General features: G+C 36.5%; 1 protein-coding gene across 1 annotated transcript in view; it reads right to left on the reverse strand.

The window, feature by feature from the left end:
• Positions 1-17,583, reverse strand: part of LOC106959631 (protein broad-minded-like) — a gene marked incomplete at its 5' end in the record, with an annotated part of 30,067 nt that extends 12,484 nt beyond the window's left edge. Inside the window, 7 exons of the mRNA XM_015052338.1 lie at positions 3,068-3,183; positions 4,002-4,071; positions 8,708-8,791; positions 12,435-12,560; positions 12,675-12,765; positions 15,003-15,111; positions 17,394-17,583. Coding sequence (XP_014907824.1) covers positions 3,068-3,183; positions 4,002-4,071; positions 8,708-8,791; positions 12,435-12,560; positions 12,675-12,765; positions 15,003-15,111; positions 17,394-17,583 — 786 coding nt within the window. The remainder of the gene's footprint in view (positions 1-3,067; positions 3,184-4,001; positions 4,072-8,707; positions 8,792-12,434; positions 12,561-12,674; positions 12,766-15,002; positions 15,112-17,393) is intronic.
• Between the last annotated feature and the right edge of the window lie 1,678 nt (positions 17,584-19,261).

The following is a 19,261-nucleotide window of genomic DNA, read 5'->3' on the forward strand; positions in this document are numbered from 1 at the left end:
TAATTATATTTATAATTACATTCCTAAAACGAAAACTCAAGGAAGTTCTATACAACAATGATCCGATTGTCTCATATTTACTGAGGAAATTCCTTAAAATTGGTTCTTCCAGCTGCACATTTACATGAATGCGGCGCCTGCTGAGAGCGCCATCTGTTCTGATGGCTGGTTAAAATGTCAGAAACATGGCAGGACAGATTCTGGTCGCTTAAATGTGAAGAGTCGCCATGACTCAGAGCTGTGCCTCATGTTTTATGCATCTGGCATTTATTAACATGCAGGTTTTGTTTTTTAAATTGACAGAAAATCACTGTGGCTTTGTTTTAAATTAATAGGATGGAATATATTTCATTTAGCGCATGGTTCATCATGCAATGCGCTTTGACTTCTAGTTGAAGAGAAAACTTTAATAACTTCTGCAGAAATACGACTTCCTTCTCTTGTTAATTAAAATCTCTCTGGTGAAACGATTCTTTTCTTTGATGAACTAAGAGAAATATTTGTTTTCTGCAAAAACAAACAAACGACGGTTCTGGTTTAAAGAGAAAACGCCTGAATTTAACCAGAAATCAGCCGTTTGTTGGTCCAGTCCTGCAACAAATGAATGCTGTTTGAATCTCATTGACAGACGACCGTTATAAATCTGTAATGAACTCTGTCAAGACATCATTTTTAAATAAGGAATCATAAATAAAGCAGCGTCCCGGAGGGGAGAAAACCCATTTTGATCTACTGCCAGGCAGCAACAGAGAAAAATTCATTAAACTACTTTTTTACTACTAATTTACAGAGTTACTTTTTGTTTCCTCATCTCAAACTCCTGCTGAAGTTTGTGGAGATTTTAAAACTGTTGCTTTGTTTTGATTCATAAAACACAAAAATGCTAAAAGCACAGAGTGAGTACATATTTAAAGTAAATTAAAAATGTATATTAAGGGTTTTTAAATGAGTAGAAGCTCAGTTTTCAGCCTGGTGTTTTAGTACTTCTCACTTTATAGACGGATTAGTTCCCAAAAATTTTACCCAAAAGTAAAAAGTCCAAGAAATAAAATAAGAGTAAAAGAGTCACTCAAGTACAGAGTAATTGAGCAATCAATTAATGTTTAAAAAATATTTAAAATCTGCATCAAACAGACCAAATATCAAGTTATGTGGAAATGTTTGTTTTATAAATCAAGCTGAAAATTCTTCATATAAATAACATAATTACAAAAGAAACATTTTTTTATTTTCTTATAGTAAGAATACTCCTAAAAGTAATTATTTTCTAAAACGCTACTCAAATAAATGTAACTGAGTAAATATAACCAGTTACTACCAAAGTTATTGTAGTCAACTAAAAATAATAAAAACTGAAATTGAGAACATTTTCCTGAACAGGACAAATAAAAATAACAGGGAAAAACTATAACTAACTTTAACAATATTGGGTTTATAAAACTAAAACATTCAGAAATTATAAAGTTATTTTCGTGTCTACAAATCTAATTAATAGTCTTCCGAACTGATGTGAAATTTAAAACAACAAGCAGTTTGTCAGCAAATTACGACACAGTCAGTTGTTCAATGTTTACAGAATCTAATATTGAGTATTTATTACCTAATCAATGTAAACATAATAATACTTTAACCTAAAAATTAACCAAAGTATGAAAAAACTAAACAATATTAAACTAATAAAAACTAACAAACACACTCTAAAAACTAACTGAATTAGACAAATAAAACGTCAACAAAATAAAAATGAAACTAATATAAACTCTGGTTCCTACCAGCTCTGCCTGCTTGTCAGGATTCTGTTTTCTTTTGTCCATTTTGTAAAGGAGACCAGAGCAGAGCTGCGGCTACCGGGTGTCATGTGGGACAAAAAGGAGGCTGAGCTCCTGGAGACACAGATGGAGGAAGATAAAGTGTTGATCAGACAGAGGCTGACCTCATCTCTGTCGACAGGGGGGTCGGTGGCACCATCAGCACCACAGGAACATCAGACTCTGGTTTCTGATGGAGAAATCGTTCTTTAATATGGAGATTTCAAGGTTAGCCTGGTTAATGGATGGTCTAGTTCAAGGGTGTTCATATTCTATAATGGCAAGAAAAGACTAAGCAGGGACGGTCTGTTTGGACGGGTTGAAGGTGAAAAACTCTTCTTCTCGAATGAAGGAGCTCAGATGATGTTCATAAAAATATATCTAAATGAACCCGAAGACTTTTGGACTAATGTTCTTTAAACAGATGAGTAGAGATATTTCAGCAGCCATCCAGCACAGTGGTGGAGGTGTGATGATGTGGGCCGAATTCATTGAATCAACCATGAGCCTAATTTTTCAGGAATCAAAAGTGTCTCAAACCATCAGAATGGCTAAAAAATAAAAGGAAGAAACTATTTAAGGGGATCTAAAATGCTAAATTCAGGTTTTAATTTAGTTTTCGTACATCGCTTTGGGTCTCAGCTGGTTTTAAAAACAGTCCAACCGCAAAAAAAACCCAACAAAGCTGTTATTTTCTGTAATAAGTTCATGTTTCATGAGCCGTTTCAAAAATCTCCCGATTATTAAGTCACATTCCAAAGGCTTCACCGTTACCTAGCAACCACAGTGAAGGCAAGCCCCGTTACCTAGCAACCACAGTGAAGGCAAGCCCCGTTACCTAGCAACCCAACCTGAGCTCCAGCACATTTGGTCAGCTGGTTTTACCACTGTACGGGCTGCACAAAGTGTTTTCTTGCATTCTTGTTGGTTATGCAGGAGGCTCCACTTCTGCTTTTCAAAAGATGTACGATTGTGTACTTTGCAGCCATTTTCATGTGTGAGTGTAAACGTTGCGTTGGGGGCATGGCCAGCAGCAGCTTATTTGGACTTAAAGTGACAAGATGCCCTAAAACGGCTCAAATCTCGTTATCCAAGAATGATTTTGTGTAAAAAGAAAGAAACGATCATGTTTTGTTTAGACCACAGATCCATGCTAACCTGTTCAACGAAGCGGTTAAACAAACTGGCAACAGACACTTTTTTTTTCTAGAAAAGCCTAGAACATTGTTAATTTGCACACAGGCAGTTTTAAAGGATACCAAGAGCCGATGAAGTCTTCACTCTCTGTGTCGACAGGAAGTTCTTCATGTGTTTCATCAGCAGCTCCAAGTCGCTCTCTGCGTCTTCCTGTAGCAGCTGGAGGTAGCAGCCATACCTGGCAACACAAACATCACATCCACACCGCTAGTGAAATCCTCTGGTGAAGTTCTGATGCTTTTCATCAGAATCGCATTTTTATTTCCCAACTGCTCCAAAAGACTAAAGATCAAACTGAATTTCTGCAAAGTCTCAACAGTTTTCAGAGCTTTCATTTCATTTCAGCCTCCATAATCCCTGATGCCAGATCGTATAACAGTCACCTGGCAGAGCAACACCCAGAAGGACTCCTTAAAACCACTCCACAGTTTAATAATGGTGATACATTTAGAGCACAATAAATCCTGCTACGTTCTGAAAAATAAACACATTTTGTTGAATTGTTTCCTTTCGTTAAATCATTTGAATCTCCAACCGGTGTGACTAAATCAACAGTAATTTATCTTCAAAATGGGAAAAACATTCAATAATATGAGATAGGTGTCAGGAATTGGCTACAAGAAAACAAAAACTGCTCCCTGATATTCAAATCGACAGTTTAACAACTATAAATGTGACAAAAACTGGAAGGGGATGAAATTTGTTTAAATATTTAGAAAAATGCAGTAAAGTATTTTTAACAACAAATATTTATTGTAAATCTGCTGAATATTATTTACAGATTATGAAAATTAGTGTCTGAGAAAATTAGGATACTATGAAAAAGTTATAGTGTGCTCAAGGAAAGTTGAGTGGAAGGAAAAAGTCAACCACGCAGCGACATCTTGATGATTATATGATTTATTTATTAGTCCCGATTAATCGCTTCAGCCCTGCTCAATACTCAGTAAGATCCAACAGTTTCCTTACAATAATTAAACATCTTATTTCACGTACCTGAAGCATGTTTGGATTCCCAGCTGCTCCACAGACGATAACACAACATTTTTCACGTTTTTCTCCACTGCTGCAACAACAAAACAATTAAAATACAAATGAGAGCCACACCGAGTACAACAGGAATATTCAGAAGAAAACTTTTCCTCGTAGCAGGGAGCATGTTGACCATGATGAATGACAGAGTTGGCTCAGCTCAGCTCCACATGATGATGTCATCAGGTGACCCTGAACCAGCCAATCACTGGACAGATAAATGTGTGGATGTGACAAAACTTTCTCCAGCTGAACAGAAACAAAACTGAAGTTATTTCTGTACCTAAAGAGATGTAGAGTCGGTGCACAGCTTCAGCTGGAAAACAGAGATCAGACCTGAACCTTCAGAGTCACATAAAGACGGTTGCAAAGTCGGCCTTCTGTCAGCTGAAGAACCAGGATTAAAGGACTACTGTCTCAGTATTAGAGATGCTTATTCATGTGTTTATCTTTAGTTGCATTGATTACTGCAACAGTGCCCTCACAAAAAAAATAAAAAATAAAAAATCAATCGTCCAGCTGCAGCTGATCCAGAACGCTACTGCTCGGGTTCTGACTAAAACCAGGCAGATAGAGCGCCAGTTCTAAAGCCCCCACACTGAGAGAGTGGACTTTAAGACACCGTTGTTAGTTTATAAATCACTGAACAGCTAAAGATCTGCTGTCGTATCAACCTTCCAGAACCTCTCAGGTCTGCTGGTTCCCCAGAACCAGAACCAAACATGGAGAAACAGCATTCAGCTTCTATGCACCACAAATCTGGAACAAACTCCCAGAAACTCCCAGTTTTTATAATGTGAAGCACTTTGAACGGCCTTAGCTGTGATGTTAGCGACGTAGCGTAGCATCGGGTAATTTCACAGCGGCACTTTGAGGTTTCCGTGTTCAGAGCCGAGGAGAAAAGATTAAATTACTAATTTCTCCTCCACATGAATCGTTTTTATCACAAGATGACTTTTTCCCAGGTATAATAGTTTCTAACAGAGCAACACAACAAGCACTAAAGTCTCCTGCAGAGTCTGCATGTAAAAACAAAAATGTTCTTATTAAGAGGTATAATCATTGAAACATATTAGATTTTGGAAATTCGGGTTTAATGGTCTGGCAACTTCAATAATCAGACAATAAAAGGGGGAAAAAAGTTACAACCACATCCTGGCTTTTGGGAAATGTAATAATATCAGCGCAAATGAATCATCTGCAGACAGTTTATAGTCGGATGATGAGGAGATTTAGCAATTAATATGGAAAACAATCATCCAGACGACAGCAACAGCAGCGCAAACCTCAAATCCAATTTTTCAGAGGAAAAACAGCAATAAAAACATAAAATGTTGGCTGGAATTTACATCTCAAAGCGACCATTCGACGCCGTTTCCATCAGGAAGCAGAGCATTAATCACACGCTATCAAATCTGGCATTAATTTGGAGAATATTTTCTTTTCTTCCTCGCATATTAACATCTCTGAGAACCTCACACTGATGGCAATTACGGTCTAATGGAGATAAATCCTCTCGTCGTTTCCATCCCCGCTCAGCGTGTTGCCCCCAGAGTCCAGTTTACCGTTCGTAATAACCCCAATAACAGATATTAAACTTTTGTTTAAAGGCGCCACCATAAAAGGTGTTGCAGGGATTTCATCTCTTATATTAGTTGCGACAAACATTTCCAGTTGTTCTCTGCAGAACTCATGAAGAGTAATATCAGCAACCTGCAGGACGTCCCCAGACTTTCTCTGTGCTCTTCAGATAAATTAAGGAACCAATATTGAAAATAATGAATCCTGCAGAATTTAAGGGCTTGGAGAAAAATGTGTTCATGCATTATGCACAACAATAAACTCCCTTAAAATTAATTTGAAGACGACCGAGCTGGAGGAAACTGTGTGGATTTCCCCCTGCAATCGGACCAAGAAAACTCGAAGTGCAGCGAAGAATTGATAGTTTATTTTTTTAAATAATTAAAATACAGGATTAGTTCAGATTTGTAGATTTTGTTCATGATTTTTTTAAGTTGCTTTTTTGAATAGTTATTTCCTCTGGTCTATTACTTTCAGATCGTTACCGTGGCAACAATGTGGTTCATTTTTCTTTTTTTACAACTGTTAGCTGCTAATTACTAGCTAGCTGTATAGGTTATATTTAGTCTAATTAGGAATAACACCCATTTAAATAGTTGTACCATCATTAATTCACTAAAATTCAATTCTTTTTCTGCCACACTTTTTCCTTCCACTTAACTTTCTAGGCATATGCCTTTACATTTTCACAGTCTGCTAATTTTCAGACACAGAATTCTGAATTTTTATTATCTGTGAACTAAATTAAAAATACAGGCTTAAAATACTTCCCTCTTTAATCTATATAATGAAATTCCTTTTCTGTTATGAGAAAGAAAATATAAAAACTTCAAATTTCTTTTTTTTTATACAGTTTGATTATATTTAATCGTATTAGGAATATATTTACATCATTGTTGATTCATTCAAACAACATTTTTTCCTTCCACTTAACTTTCTATGAATATACGTTTTGATACAGAACTCTGACTATTCAGCTTCTTTAGCAATGACTTTTGTGTTTTAAATTAATAAGCTCATTAAAATGCATCACCATGAGTTTTTTTTTTTTTTGCAATATTGTATTTTCTGAGACAAAATCTTGGATTTTCACTTTCTTAAGCCAAAACCATCAACATTACAAGAAATAAAAGCTTGAAATATTCCCCTCCGTGTGTAATGGGTCTAGAAAATAAGTTTCATTTTTGAAATGAGTGAAATAATATTAAACAATATAATTACTGTACCTGTAAACATTTATCCTATAACTTAAGGTAAATATTCAGCTTCAAACTGTGACATTTTTAAATGAATGAATAATATGTTGAAAATATGACTTTGGGATTTGTGCAGTTTTGCAAAATTATTTCATTTCATTTTTTTAAATTTATTTCAAACAAGTTTTTAAAAACAAAACAATCAGCAGGACAAGAGAAAATGTGAACACAAGAACATAATCAGCGCTACTAAACACCTCAGTAATTATCAAATGGAAATTTGTAAATAAAACCATCTTATGGTATCCAACGCTTTTGCAAAAAGCTTGAAAAGTTTAATTACCAACTTGACACTACTGTTTATTTTAGTTTAATATTATTTTGAATATTTCTAACACATAATGTTGTTCCAGAAAAGTGACAAATGTTTCCCAGCTGAAGCTGACGGGACACTGCAGCAAACTTTTAATACATGTAGTAAAATACACTTTAATTAGGACGAATACGTGAGCATTTAGCGCTTTACCTTCAGGAAAAATTACAGCCTCCAACATTTTCTGTGTATTGACTAATTAGCCTCGTGTCTTTCTGTCTGGCCTCAGTCGGAGAAGCTTGTTTAGCCCTCTGGCTACCAAACACGCCAACCTGCTGACACAGTTCGCTTGTTAGACTTGTGAAACCGAACATATTTTGACCTGCGGAAGGAAAACGCTCTCAAAGTGTGAAGGATTTTTTCCCTCCATGTCTGTGAATCCGCAGGGACAGCCCATTCAGACGACACTGAAAAACATATCAGTTCCTGGCTTTTAGGTTATTTCACTGATACTGCGGGGAGGTTTTTTTACAGCAGAGGAAAAACTCCTGATGTCAAGTTGACCATAAAAAAAGTATTTGTACTTCTCTAATATTTCCAGCTTTTGCCTCATTACAAACACATGTGGGGTTCCTCAAGGATGCATCTTGGGCCCCTCTTATTTCATATCTATATGATCTCAGATTATAACGAATAACCAGGTAAGTTATTATCTCGTTCTGCAGATGATATGCAGCTCTACATGTCACCAGGTGATGATGAATCCACTCAGAAATATCTGAGCAGAACAAATAAGTGTGTTGAGATGCCACAACTTTGCCCAGCGAATATAACAAAACTGTTTTTAGACATAAAAAAAGGAACAAGAATCATTAGAGGCAGCAAAGAGCTTCAGTTATCGCAGCTTGAAACTGGAGATCAAGTCTGGAATCTGGATGTAGTGATGAACTTTGACCTGAACCTTCAGAGCCACATAAAGACAGTTACCAAGTCGGCCTTCCATCACCTGAAGAACATCTCCAGACTTAAAGAAATAACGTCCCAACACGATCTACATAAACTCATACATGCATTTACCTTTAGTTGAACTGGTTACTGCAACAGTGTCAATTATTTCAATGATCGATTAATCACGATTAATTCGATTAATCGTTCAGCCATGTGAGCCGCATTTTTCAGACTTGAATGTTTAAAAAAATACTTAAAAACTATTTACCATTTTCCATCTACTTCACAGTGATTCACTACTTTGTCATCCCCATAATGGTGTGTAGATGGAGGTTTGTGGCATGCTGAAAGTTTTGCAAGGCTACATTTTATTACAGCTCAGATATTTGAATGTTCCCATCCTAAAAAACATTACAGACACTGCATAATACTAACAAACATAAACAACATGCATTTTCTGCATTGTTTGGTGTTAGATTGTGTATATTTTCAAGTTTTTCAATCTTTAAGATCGCGGGACAAATTACGCAAAAGCTTTTACTTTACTGGTTACGTAACAAATGGCACCAAAAGGCCTTCAGTGGTTTTCATTTGACAACAAGCAAAAGAAAACGAGTTGGTTCCTCTCTGACCTTTGTACTGAACCGGAGAGAAGAAGCTTCCGGAGGCAGAGCTGGATAAATGGACCACAACTTTCTCCAGAAGGTCAGCCAGCACTGTGGAGAAAAATCACATTCATAAATAATAATTCAAGCAGAGACAGATTAGCATTTTTCAGGCTAAAATGTATCTAGAAAAACCATGTTTTACATTCCTATAAGACGACTCCTGAGTAAGACAGAGACTGGAATCAGCTTTGAATTAGGACTGAAACGATTAATCGGATTAATCGTGATGAACAGTCAACTAATTGAGTAATCGTTAAGTTCTCCCGCTTATTGATGTCAGAATAATCGATTACTAAAAATATTATTATATAAATGTATTAATGTTTTTATCCAAATAATCAATCAGAATAACTGAAGGAATAATCTCTTACTAAAATAATCACTGGTTCTATCCCAGAATGTACATTTTTCAGCCGATCATTCAACTAATCATCAGAATAATCAATAACTAAAATGATCCTTAGCTGCAGCTCTTCTCTGACTAAGATATTGGCTTTTGTACAAACAAAGCATTTTGTGAATGTTCAGCTTATAAATGAATCTGGAAATTAGGCCTCATCTGCAACGATCTCAGTCGGCTTTGTGAGCCGTAAGCCTGACCCTCCACTCACACCAATTTACGGCTCCGCTGCCCCGACCGTCCCTGAGTAAACCCGACGACCCCACAGCCACAGATCCCAGAGCTGTGTGGCAGAGCCACCCGCAGTCACTGAGGATCTAACAAGCAAAATGAGATGGGAGACAAACTGATGGCCAAAGCAAGAAAGTACAACAAGCCTCTCATATAAAAGCTCAGAAAACAGCCAAGCTGGTGCCAAGAAATGCATTTATACAATTATTGCCCCGACTACATGGGGGCGCGTTTTCACAGACAGCTCCTCATAAATATCAACACACACTGCAAAAACAAACTCTTAAGTATTTTGGTAAGATTAATAGTTTTAAGCAACTATTTACTTAAAACATGCTCTTATTTCGTGTAGCAAGGTATTTCCAATAGAAACTAGAGGAAAACATCTGGTAAGATTTTGTGTTTTTGCAGTGCATCTGCTTGCTTGCATAGCATGCTTTCTTTTATTTCCTATTTTGAAAAGTGGTAAAAAGAAATTTAACCTTTGTGTCATTGTTTTATATTTATAATATTACAATCTTCAAGTCATGTATGCTGCTACGATAAAACGATTTTAAGGTTTTTATTAAATACAACCAACTACGCAATAGTAGGACCTTTGTATATAAAAGACAAAATAACTATTGGTGAAAGTTTCCTCAGAAAAACCCTCAGAAATTTCCGGATTGATCTCAAAAAAAAAAAAAAAAACGTAGATATTCCATGATGTCAAAAAGTTTTACTTTAAATTTCTAATAAAAACAAGTTTCTTAAATTATTACAAATGTTGCATCATACATTTATAAGATGTGAGATCTCAGTTGTTCAATTTCTTTTATTTTCAGATATTAGAATATTAGAGAATTATGTTTTTATTGCAGATTTATTCCTTTCATCATGAAAAATTTATGTTTTTGTCTTGCAATTTAAAAAATAAAACGTATAACTTTTTTTTTTTACAATACCCAAGAATCTAAAATATTTAGAAACTGTGGGTCTACAATACAATTTATTTAATTCCAATAAAAATCTCAGATTTTTTTGTTTATTATTGAGCAGATAAAATAAAAGCACAAAAAGTTTGCTTCAAAAATGTTTAAAAAACTAATTTTGACCAACAGTTTGCACATCATGTTTTGCTGCATTATTAATAATCAAGTTATTGATTAAAAACCAATCAGTCACCATGAAGCACAAAACAGTAAAATAGTTTTAATCTTCCACCTGGTAGCAGGTGGACCTTTATTCCTGCGCTGCTAAATAAACATATTGAGTGAATCGCAGGATATTTTGTAAACACAGAAGAGTGTAATTATGATCATTTCCCAGCTGTCAGCTGAGGAGACGGCGGCTGACGATCGTAACGGCGAGCAGAGAGCAGTCAGCGAATCCAGGCACGACTGAACGCTTCTTATTGAAACGCTGCTGCAGGAGACCAATTAAGAAATCAATAAGCTGACAAGAGAGAGAGCTGCTGAGCATGAAATGGATAAAGCAGTTTTGATGAAAGATGCTATAGTGAGGGAGTCATTTTTGTCTCCCAAAAGAAAAAAAAAACAGGAAGAAATTATATTTTAAAAGTATATTCTTTAAGGTATTTCGCTGAAACGCTAAATGTAACAATTTCCCTTTCTTGGGCGTTTCTTGAAAAGAAAGTGTCAGGTTTTGTGTGGTTATTGACAAGTCAGACAAAACCTCCTCTCTACAGCTGAAGGAAGCTTAAAAGATAATAAATCATCATCATAATTTATTTTTTTCCTCTGAAAAGCCTCAAATGAGCCCCACAGTGGATGATTTCGTAGGCAATTTCCACCGTGTTCTGATGAAAGGGAGTAATCAGGTTCTCCTGATGCTTCATCTGAATGTATTTTTGTCTTTCGTCAATCACAGCCATTTACTCCTATATGAGGAAAGTAAGCGTAGGTGCAATTTAAAAAGCGTCAGTCAATGACAGCGATGATGAGTTATTAAAGACGAACGCGGCGCTTCTGTAACGTTTGAGAAGACAGAGCGAGCGAGAGAGAGAAAGCCACAAACGCTTTAAAATAAAAACCATCAGCAGGTCACGTATAACAGGCATAACGATAAAAAATAAGGATTTATTTAACTTAGTGACCTATTGTGTTTCCTTAAACAGGCCAGCAAAGATCTGCAGGCAGAATATATTTATTACATTTTAATCTTTAGAGAATGAACCGGTTGTCACTTAAATTCAAATAAGCTGCTGCTGGTCACGTCCACAACTCAACGTTTACACTCTCACGTGAAAATGGCTAAACAGAATTATACAACCGTACATCTTTGAAAAGCATTAGTAGAACCTCCTGCACAACTAACAATAATGCAGCAAGTGGTTCCTGGATGGCAAGTTAACAAGAAACCACTTCGAACAGCACATACAGCGGTAAAACCAGCTGACCAAATGTGCTGGAGCTCAGCTTGGGTTGCTAGGTAACAGTGCAGCCTTTGGAATGTGACTTACGAATCAGGAGACTTTTGAAATGGCTCATAAAACATTAACTTTAAGGTTTTTGTAAACAAATATTTTAGTAAGTGAAATTTCCAACGATTACCTTTCTGTAGTTTAGAAAACTAACCTGTAACAATAATAGTCCCTACACAACCAACAAGGATGTAGCAAGTTGTTTCTGGACGGTAAGTCAACAACAAAACACTTGTCTTTTCCAGCAGCCATTGTACAGCTGGAGCTCAGCTTGGGTTGTTCACCAACAGGGCAGTGTGACTTAATCAGGAGGATTTTGAAATGTTTTCTAGAGACAAAAAACACCTGGATGTCCCTTTTTCAGTAGTTGGGCTGTTTTTATAAGCAGTAGAAGCTCAAATGGATATATAAGAAATAAGAGCTTGTTTTAAGCCAATAATCCCTTAATCCTGATGAAAAAGTACTAATTCCACTAATTCATGAATATTAAGGAATTATTTACCTAAAACAAGCTCCAATAAAACAAGGGTGGAGTGAATTAATTTATTTGTACTAGAAACTAGACAAAAACAAGCTTAATTATTTTCCCTAAAATTAAACGCCATGTTAGAAACTACTGAATCAACCCAGTAACTCACCTTTCCCAGTTAAAGTGTTGGGCTTTGATTTCATGGCTTTGCAGAAATGTCTTCTGCAGATCTCCAACCAACTCTCCTCACCTCTTGGTTCTTTGGATGAAGCCAGAAACGCACTGATCTCACATTCTGCACACAGATAAAAGTATGCAAAATTATGATTAAATCCAAGAAAAACAGAAGTAAAACCCTTAAAGTCATTTAAAAACTTTTAATTGCAGAAACTGATGACGTTTCTCTTACCTTGCGTGTCGTTTTTGACCTGTAAGGCTGGAACATAGCAGGACGGAGGAGGATAGCTTAGAAACATCGGCCAGGAGTAAGGAAGTTCTCCCTGCACCAAAGGAAGAGAAAAATACACATTTCTAATGTCACAAATATATTAAAATGGTTTAAATATTTCACCTTCTGCCCACCAGGACATAAGGTCTTTCTTTATTCTGATTAAAAAAACTTTTTCTGGTCAAAGCCTGTTTAATATCAGACAATAGCTTCCCAGGTTTTAAATTTCTCTCTTGCTGAGGCTTTTCGTTTGTGCTGACATCTGGTAAGTGAGAAAAAATGTTGACTTTTTAATACTTTTCATCATTTCTCATTCATTGCAGAAGTTATGTTTTGTTTTTGACGGAGCTCAGTGGGTGACTTACCAACACAATATGCTCCTGATGTTAATGAGGTTCAGAAAGTCAGTTCATTCGTTTTCCTGTCAGATGACGAAATCGTTTGAGAAAGTTTGTTTTTCAGGAAGCCGCTGTTGCTTTAGGGCTAGTAATGATCTGAACTGCAGACTTGGTGAGGCTTTGTGTCTGAAGTAACTCTTATTTCAAGCTTCTGTTTGTGTCTGTGCAGATGTGGACAAAATTATTGGCATTCCTCTGTTAATAAAAGCCCATAATGGTCACTGGAATAACTTGAAAGGGACAAGAAATATCTTAAATATAAATTTGCTGAAAATTATCCAATGAAAATCAGACATTTCGTTTGATTTGTGGTTCAACATGCTGCAAAAAACACAAAATTCAGTATTCCTGTCTAGTTTTCCATTTTTTACTCTTGAAAGAAGACAAAACTAACTTAGAAAAAACTTTTCATCAAGAAATAGTTGCTTGTTTTATGTCAATAATTCTTGAATATTGATAAAAATGTTCTGATTCCACTGGTACATTTTGTCAACAATAAAGGCTGAAATGATTAGTCAAATTAATTGTGATTAATCGATTACTAATTTAGTAATAGATTAACCGTCAGCTGGAGTACACAGGCTCGATAAAAAGATAATTTGCTGAAAGAACAAAACAGTCGGAAAGTAATAATTTCAAAACTACAAAAAAAAATAAAAATTTAGCATTTAAAAAGCTTATTAGTTTGGAAATCTTCTCTACCCAAAACTCAAGTGACGTTTTTAGCTCCAGCTGATTCAAATTTCATACAAAAATATATATTAAGCACTTTGTCCAATAATCAATCCAACAAATAAACAGATTAGCGGGCAGTGTTTCTTAGCTAGCGTTGAATCCTTTGCCACAAATAATCAAGCGTACACCAAAGGAACACCGTTATTGCATTTCAGGCAATCATGTTTTTATTTTTGTATTAACTAAAAGTAACTGAATCGTTTGCCCATTTGCATCTTTTAATTTATTTCTAATATTGTGTAAAAAATGCTCAACTTGTTAAATAATCGGCAGAAGAATCAACGATTAATCAATTAATCGTTGGGACTAATTGATTCCTCAATTAATCATTAGTTGCACATACATGAACACATGTATAGTTTTTGTCTTCTTGTGCATCACGGATGGATTTTTCTCATTTGGTTTTAAGCAGACAAACTTAGTCTCTAAACTAATTTCCACTCTCTCCTTTGGAAATAATTTAAATATATATATAATTTCCTTGACCTCAGCATAAATGAGTTCCTGTTTGGGCTCAGCATAAACAACACCTAAATAATTGATATCAATCCCGGAGCATGCTGAATAAATAAGGCTGCGTGCTTCAAAGGACGACGGCGCCGCCTGGTTATCAGTTCGCTCTTTTCATTCGCACCAGCAGCAGCACAAGGGCAGGACGGAAACACGGAGAAAGGTTAATAATGCTTCCAATGTGAGAATCAAAAACGAAACACTTTTGTTGATCATTATTAATGAAAGGAAGGATTAAGAGGAAGGAAAAGGTCTCCTGTTCACCGGAAAGCTTTCACAGTTTATGTACCAACGGCCTTCAGAAACTTCTCTCAGTGTTTTTAAAAACATCAGGGCCAAAAGCATCAGAATAACTGACAGAATAATCGATAGCTAAAATAATCAATAATCGTTGCGCTATTAAACCTTGAATGCAGACTTCGCAGAGGAAAACGGTGCACTGCAAAAACAGAAAATATTACCAAGTATTTTGGCCCAGTTTCTAGTACAAATCTCTCAGTAGATATGACAAAACTAACCAGGAACTTTCCAGCTTGTTTTACATAATTTCCTAATATTGTTGAAAACCTGGAAGATCATTTCATTTATAAAATGGGAAAAATGTAAAATCAAACGTTGGAAATCAGGCCAAATGCAGGAAGCTGACCTCTTCCAGGGCTCGAGAGGGAAGCCGCCTCTCAGACGGACCTCCGACCACATGAACACGAACCAAGATGTGATTCCTCTCCACTGACAGGCCGTCGATGATGATCGCCCTGAGAGGCAGAGAGAGAGAAGCAAACAAATTCAATGTTTCAGAATAACAACACTCACTCAACAACAAAATGTCTGCAGATAACTACTTAAACAAGCTGTTGCTGGCCCCGCAGCTCAATGTTTACGTTCAGACATGAAAATGGCTGCAAACAGACATGCAATTATTCAACCATACATCTTTGAAAAGCAGACGTACCGCCTCCTGCACAAGCAACAAGAATGCTGAAAGTGGTTTCTGAACATTAAGTCAACAATAAAGCACTTGTCTTTTCCAGCAGCCATTGTACAGCGGTAAAACCAGCTGACCAAATGTGCTGGAGCTCAGCTTAGGTTGCTAGGTAACAAGGGGAGTTCCACTGTGGTTGCTAGGTAATGCCCTGGGGCTTTGCTGGGGTTGCTAGGCGAGGGGCATTGCCTGCTGATTTGTGTTGTTACATTCGGAAGGTTTTTGAAACGGATCTTTAACTTACTGCCAAAAAACATCTGGGTGTTTTTTTTAAGCACTTGGTCTGTTTTTAGAAGCAGCTGAGACCCAAATGGAAGAACAAACTATGGAAAATGTGAATCTTTGATAAAAGATCCCCTTAAAAAACACAGCAGTATTTATAGATGACAAAATCAACACGATGAAAACTTTCCACTCATTCCTGTCCTCCATTTTATTGGCAATGCCTTTCTGAAGCCACGAAATTTCTGCAACCATATCAGTTTGAAAACAAAAGGGCAGGCTGTTTAAATCTCAGCTGAAGTCAGAACATTTCCAATTATAAGGGCTGAAAAACATCATTCTGTGTGGATAGTTCTTATAGCTGGAGCAATTTGGACTCCAGAAACTAATCTAAAAGACTATTTTGTTTTACATTTCTCTCTCCAAAGGCCAGATTGCTCCAAAATGTTGCATGCTTATGCTTTATTGGTAAAAATATGTCTTAGATGTGAGTTCTGGTGTCATCGATGTTAAAAAGGTCAGAGACAAAACGAGCGGATGTGGAGGGAAATGGGTTAACTCAAAGGTTAAACACCAAAACACAAAGTCAGGATGACACTGAGCTGAAAACACAAACAGAATAAACAGAAAAGCTGATGCCAACCATTACAGAAAAAGTTCAAAATAAATAAAAAAGAGGAGGAAATGAGCGGGCCGTCATTCTGTGAAGCTGAGCGAGTTTTCAAACCTGACGTGAGCGGCTCTTCAGGGCTGTCTCCATTTGTAACCAGCAGCAAAAGCAGCGTCTCCATTAGACGAACTCAGAGAAGCACTCTGGGAAATGGTCTTTTATTTATCCTTCCTTCCATTTTATTTATTATTCTGACATCTGAAGCATGCATTTTTTTATTAGATGTGAAAGTTTTCTGTCAAATCAAGATGATGCACAAAGAGAATAAAAATGGGCCTAATTTACTGAAATTTCTGATTGTTGGCTTTTAGAAAAGCCGAAAGTCAGTTTGATGTTTTCAATGCAACAAATGTCCAGATTTCAACGAGCAGTTGAAGCAAGAAAACTTTGGAGTCAAACTTTTAGAAATTAAATATTGTATCGTCATTGTTTTAAAGGGTAGCACTAATATTTTATTAACTTTGGTGTTTAATTACGTAATTTAAATCGATTTGTGCATAAAGAAAGAAAAAAAACATTGTAATAAAATAGATTTTTAATTTTTACCAATATTTTTGGTCTGAAAAGCCCCTAAATACATTTTTTACTTGTTTATGTACCATATTAGAGACTGTTATTCCTGGGTCCACACCACAAACATTACAAAATATAGCGGCAAACTCAGCTTGGCTCCTTCAGACTAGCCAGCAGCAATTAGCAAACACCTGGTGAAACTGCAGATCAGCTGAGATTATAGGAGCTACTGCTCAGTGAAACGCTGGTAAAAACATTGATAAAGGTTAAAACAGGTTGTGATGACTTGCTGAAGGTGGAGTTTCAGAAAGAGCAGAAGTTTCTTAAAGAGACAGAGGCCCAATTTCCAGGCGTTAAGTCTAATTTCTGTTAAGTCATATTTGATAGTTGTGCTACAAAATGATTCTGTGTGCCTGAAAAATACATAATACTGCCCCTTCAAAGATGCTTTTTCAGGTAAAACTGCATCTTTATTCTGCTAATATTATGATTGTATTATTGTAATAAAACTCTTATAGTGAGTCTAAAAAAATTTGATTTGATTTTCAAGCCTCATTTGCAAATAAATCAGAATTTAAACGACCGACATGAACCGACCCGGCTCTGTGTGAACCGAGTTTTCGTCTAACTCTGCGTTTCTGGCTTCGTACCCGTCTGTGGCGTCTTGGTCAGCGACGTTTTCCCTCTGACTCTGCAGCAGCGAGCAGCAGATGTTGTACTGGCTCTCCAGCAGCAGGAAGGAGTCCAAGCAGCAGCAGAGCACACCGAGCAGTCTGCAGCGACGCACACAAACCCAAAACAAAGACACGAAATTACAGACAGGCCTGGCAGACCGAGATACTGCAACAGAACGCCACTACAGAGAATTACAAACTTTAATTTAGTACATACTGCACTGCAGGGCAGAAACACACGGGCACAGACTCAGTTTGGACTTTTTCTTTTTGTCCCCTGGCCTTTTGTCTGCTCGTATTAGGTCAGCCAGCACAGCTTGTTAAAGCCAATTGAGAGCTTTGTCAAGTGGGAGCCTTCGGGAAAACATTCACGGTTCATTTTCAGCTGCTGGTAATGACAGCGGCTCAGACAGGCCGATAAGATCCAGCAACATTTTGAAACATTGAGAGAGCTGGAAAACAAAGCGAGCGCTGAATTTAAACCAACATGTCTGTCCTGGTGAGAGTAAAAATATCACAAAATATTCTCAAAATCTGCTCAGTTTCTGACTGACTTCAGCCTGAGCTTCTCACAGTAAGACGATAAAATGTCCCAGAAGTTACTGCAATAAACAATAATATTGTTGTTTTGAGACCATTATCAACAGTAACATTCTCAAAAATCAATACATTTAAATCCTAACAAACATATAACACCAAGACTGGAAGACATTTAAATATCAAAAATAAAACAACAGAAACAACAAATAAATTATGAAGACAATGAAATTGTCCTTCAAAAGAAAAACAACATCTAGTTGAGACTAAAACACCAGATTTAAGACTTTTACTGTCCAGTTTCTGGTAAAAAAGATAAAAACAATAAATTAATGGACATTATTGAGCTTGTTTTAATTTATCCTGTAGCGACCGGCCTTTAATTTCCGTCTCATCCTCTGCAGGTTTGTGGTAATGAAGCCACAGGCTGATAGTTTTCCATGTTGTCGATCAGAGTCGGTGAGTTTGTGGATGTTTCTCTGTGACTGACGGCTCGGCGCCTCTTTCTGACAGCTGAACATCAGGAAGCAAAGAGTTTGTCAGGAACTTCTTCTCACCTCAGTTTGAAACAATTAAACCTGCAGCTCTCCGTTCGAGGTGCATGCTTTAAAACTCAGTTTAACAGAGGAAAAGCCTGATTAACATCTGTTGTTTTTTTCTTTAAAGCTGACCTTTTAGGCTTCCTTTAACATTTTAAGATGGGGGAAACCAAACATCACATTTTTTTGCATTCTTAGACAATGAGATTTTAGTTTTGTTTTATGGCGTCTTGTCACTTTAAATCCAAACAAGCTGCTACTCAACATTTACACTCGAAGGTGAAAATNGCTGCAAACAGAGGCGCAATTATACAACCATACATCTTTGAAAAGCAGAAGTGGTGCTTCCTGCACAACCAACAAGAATGCACTTTCTGGATGTAAAGTCGAAACTTTGACCAGTCCAAACAATGGTATTTTTCCACTGATTAGCCTTTTTCTGAGTTTGTATACTCCAGTTAATCGATTATGCTGCAGTAGTGCAAAAACCTTTTAATTCACATTCAGGTATATTCAGAATGTGATCCGTTTTAGAGCGGATCTTAAGTATTAGCAGCGTCTACCTTTTCTGTCGACTCTAATCTCCACAAATAAAAAATTGTGAACAATTAATTTTATAATCTTGTTTCCACAACAGAAATAAAGAGTTTAATTTAATTATTCCCTTTTGAGAGGTTGAAATGTTGTCACACAAGGTGAACGGCACAAATTATTTTATTAAACGTTGAAAGATGACCATTAATTTATTTCTTAAAGAAACAAACTAAA

This window comes from Poecilia latipinna, unplaced genomic scaffold, assembly GCF_001443285.1.
Source record: "Poecilia latipinna isolate Pla-1442-1.1 unplaced genomic scaffold, P_latipinna-1.0 Scaffold1103, whole genome shotgun sequence".
Lineage (NCBI taxonomy): Eukaryota > Metazoa > Chordata > Actinopteri > Cyprinodontiformes > Poeciliidae > Poecilia > Poecilia latipinna.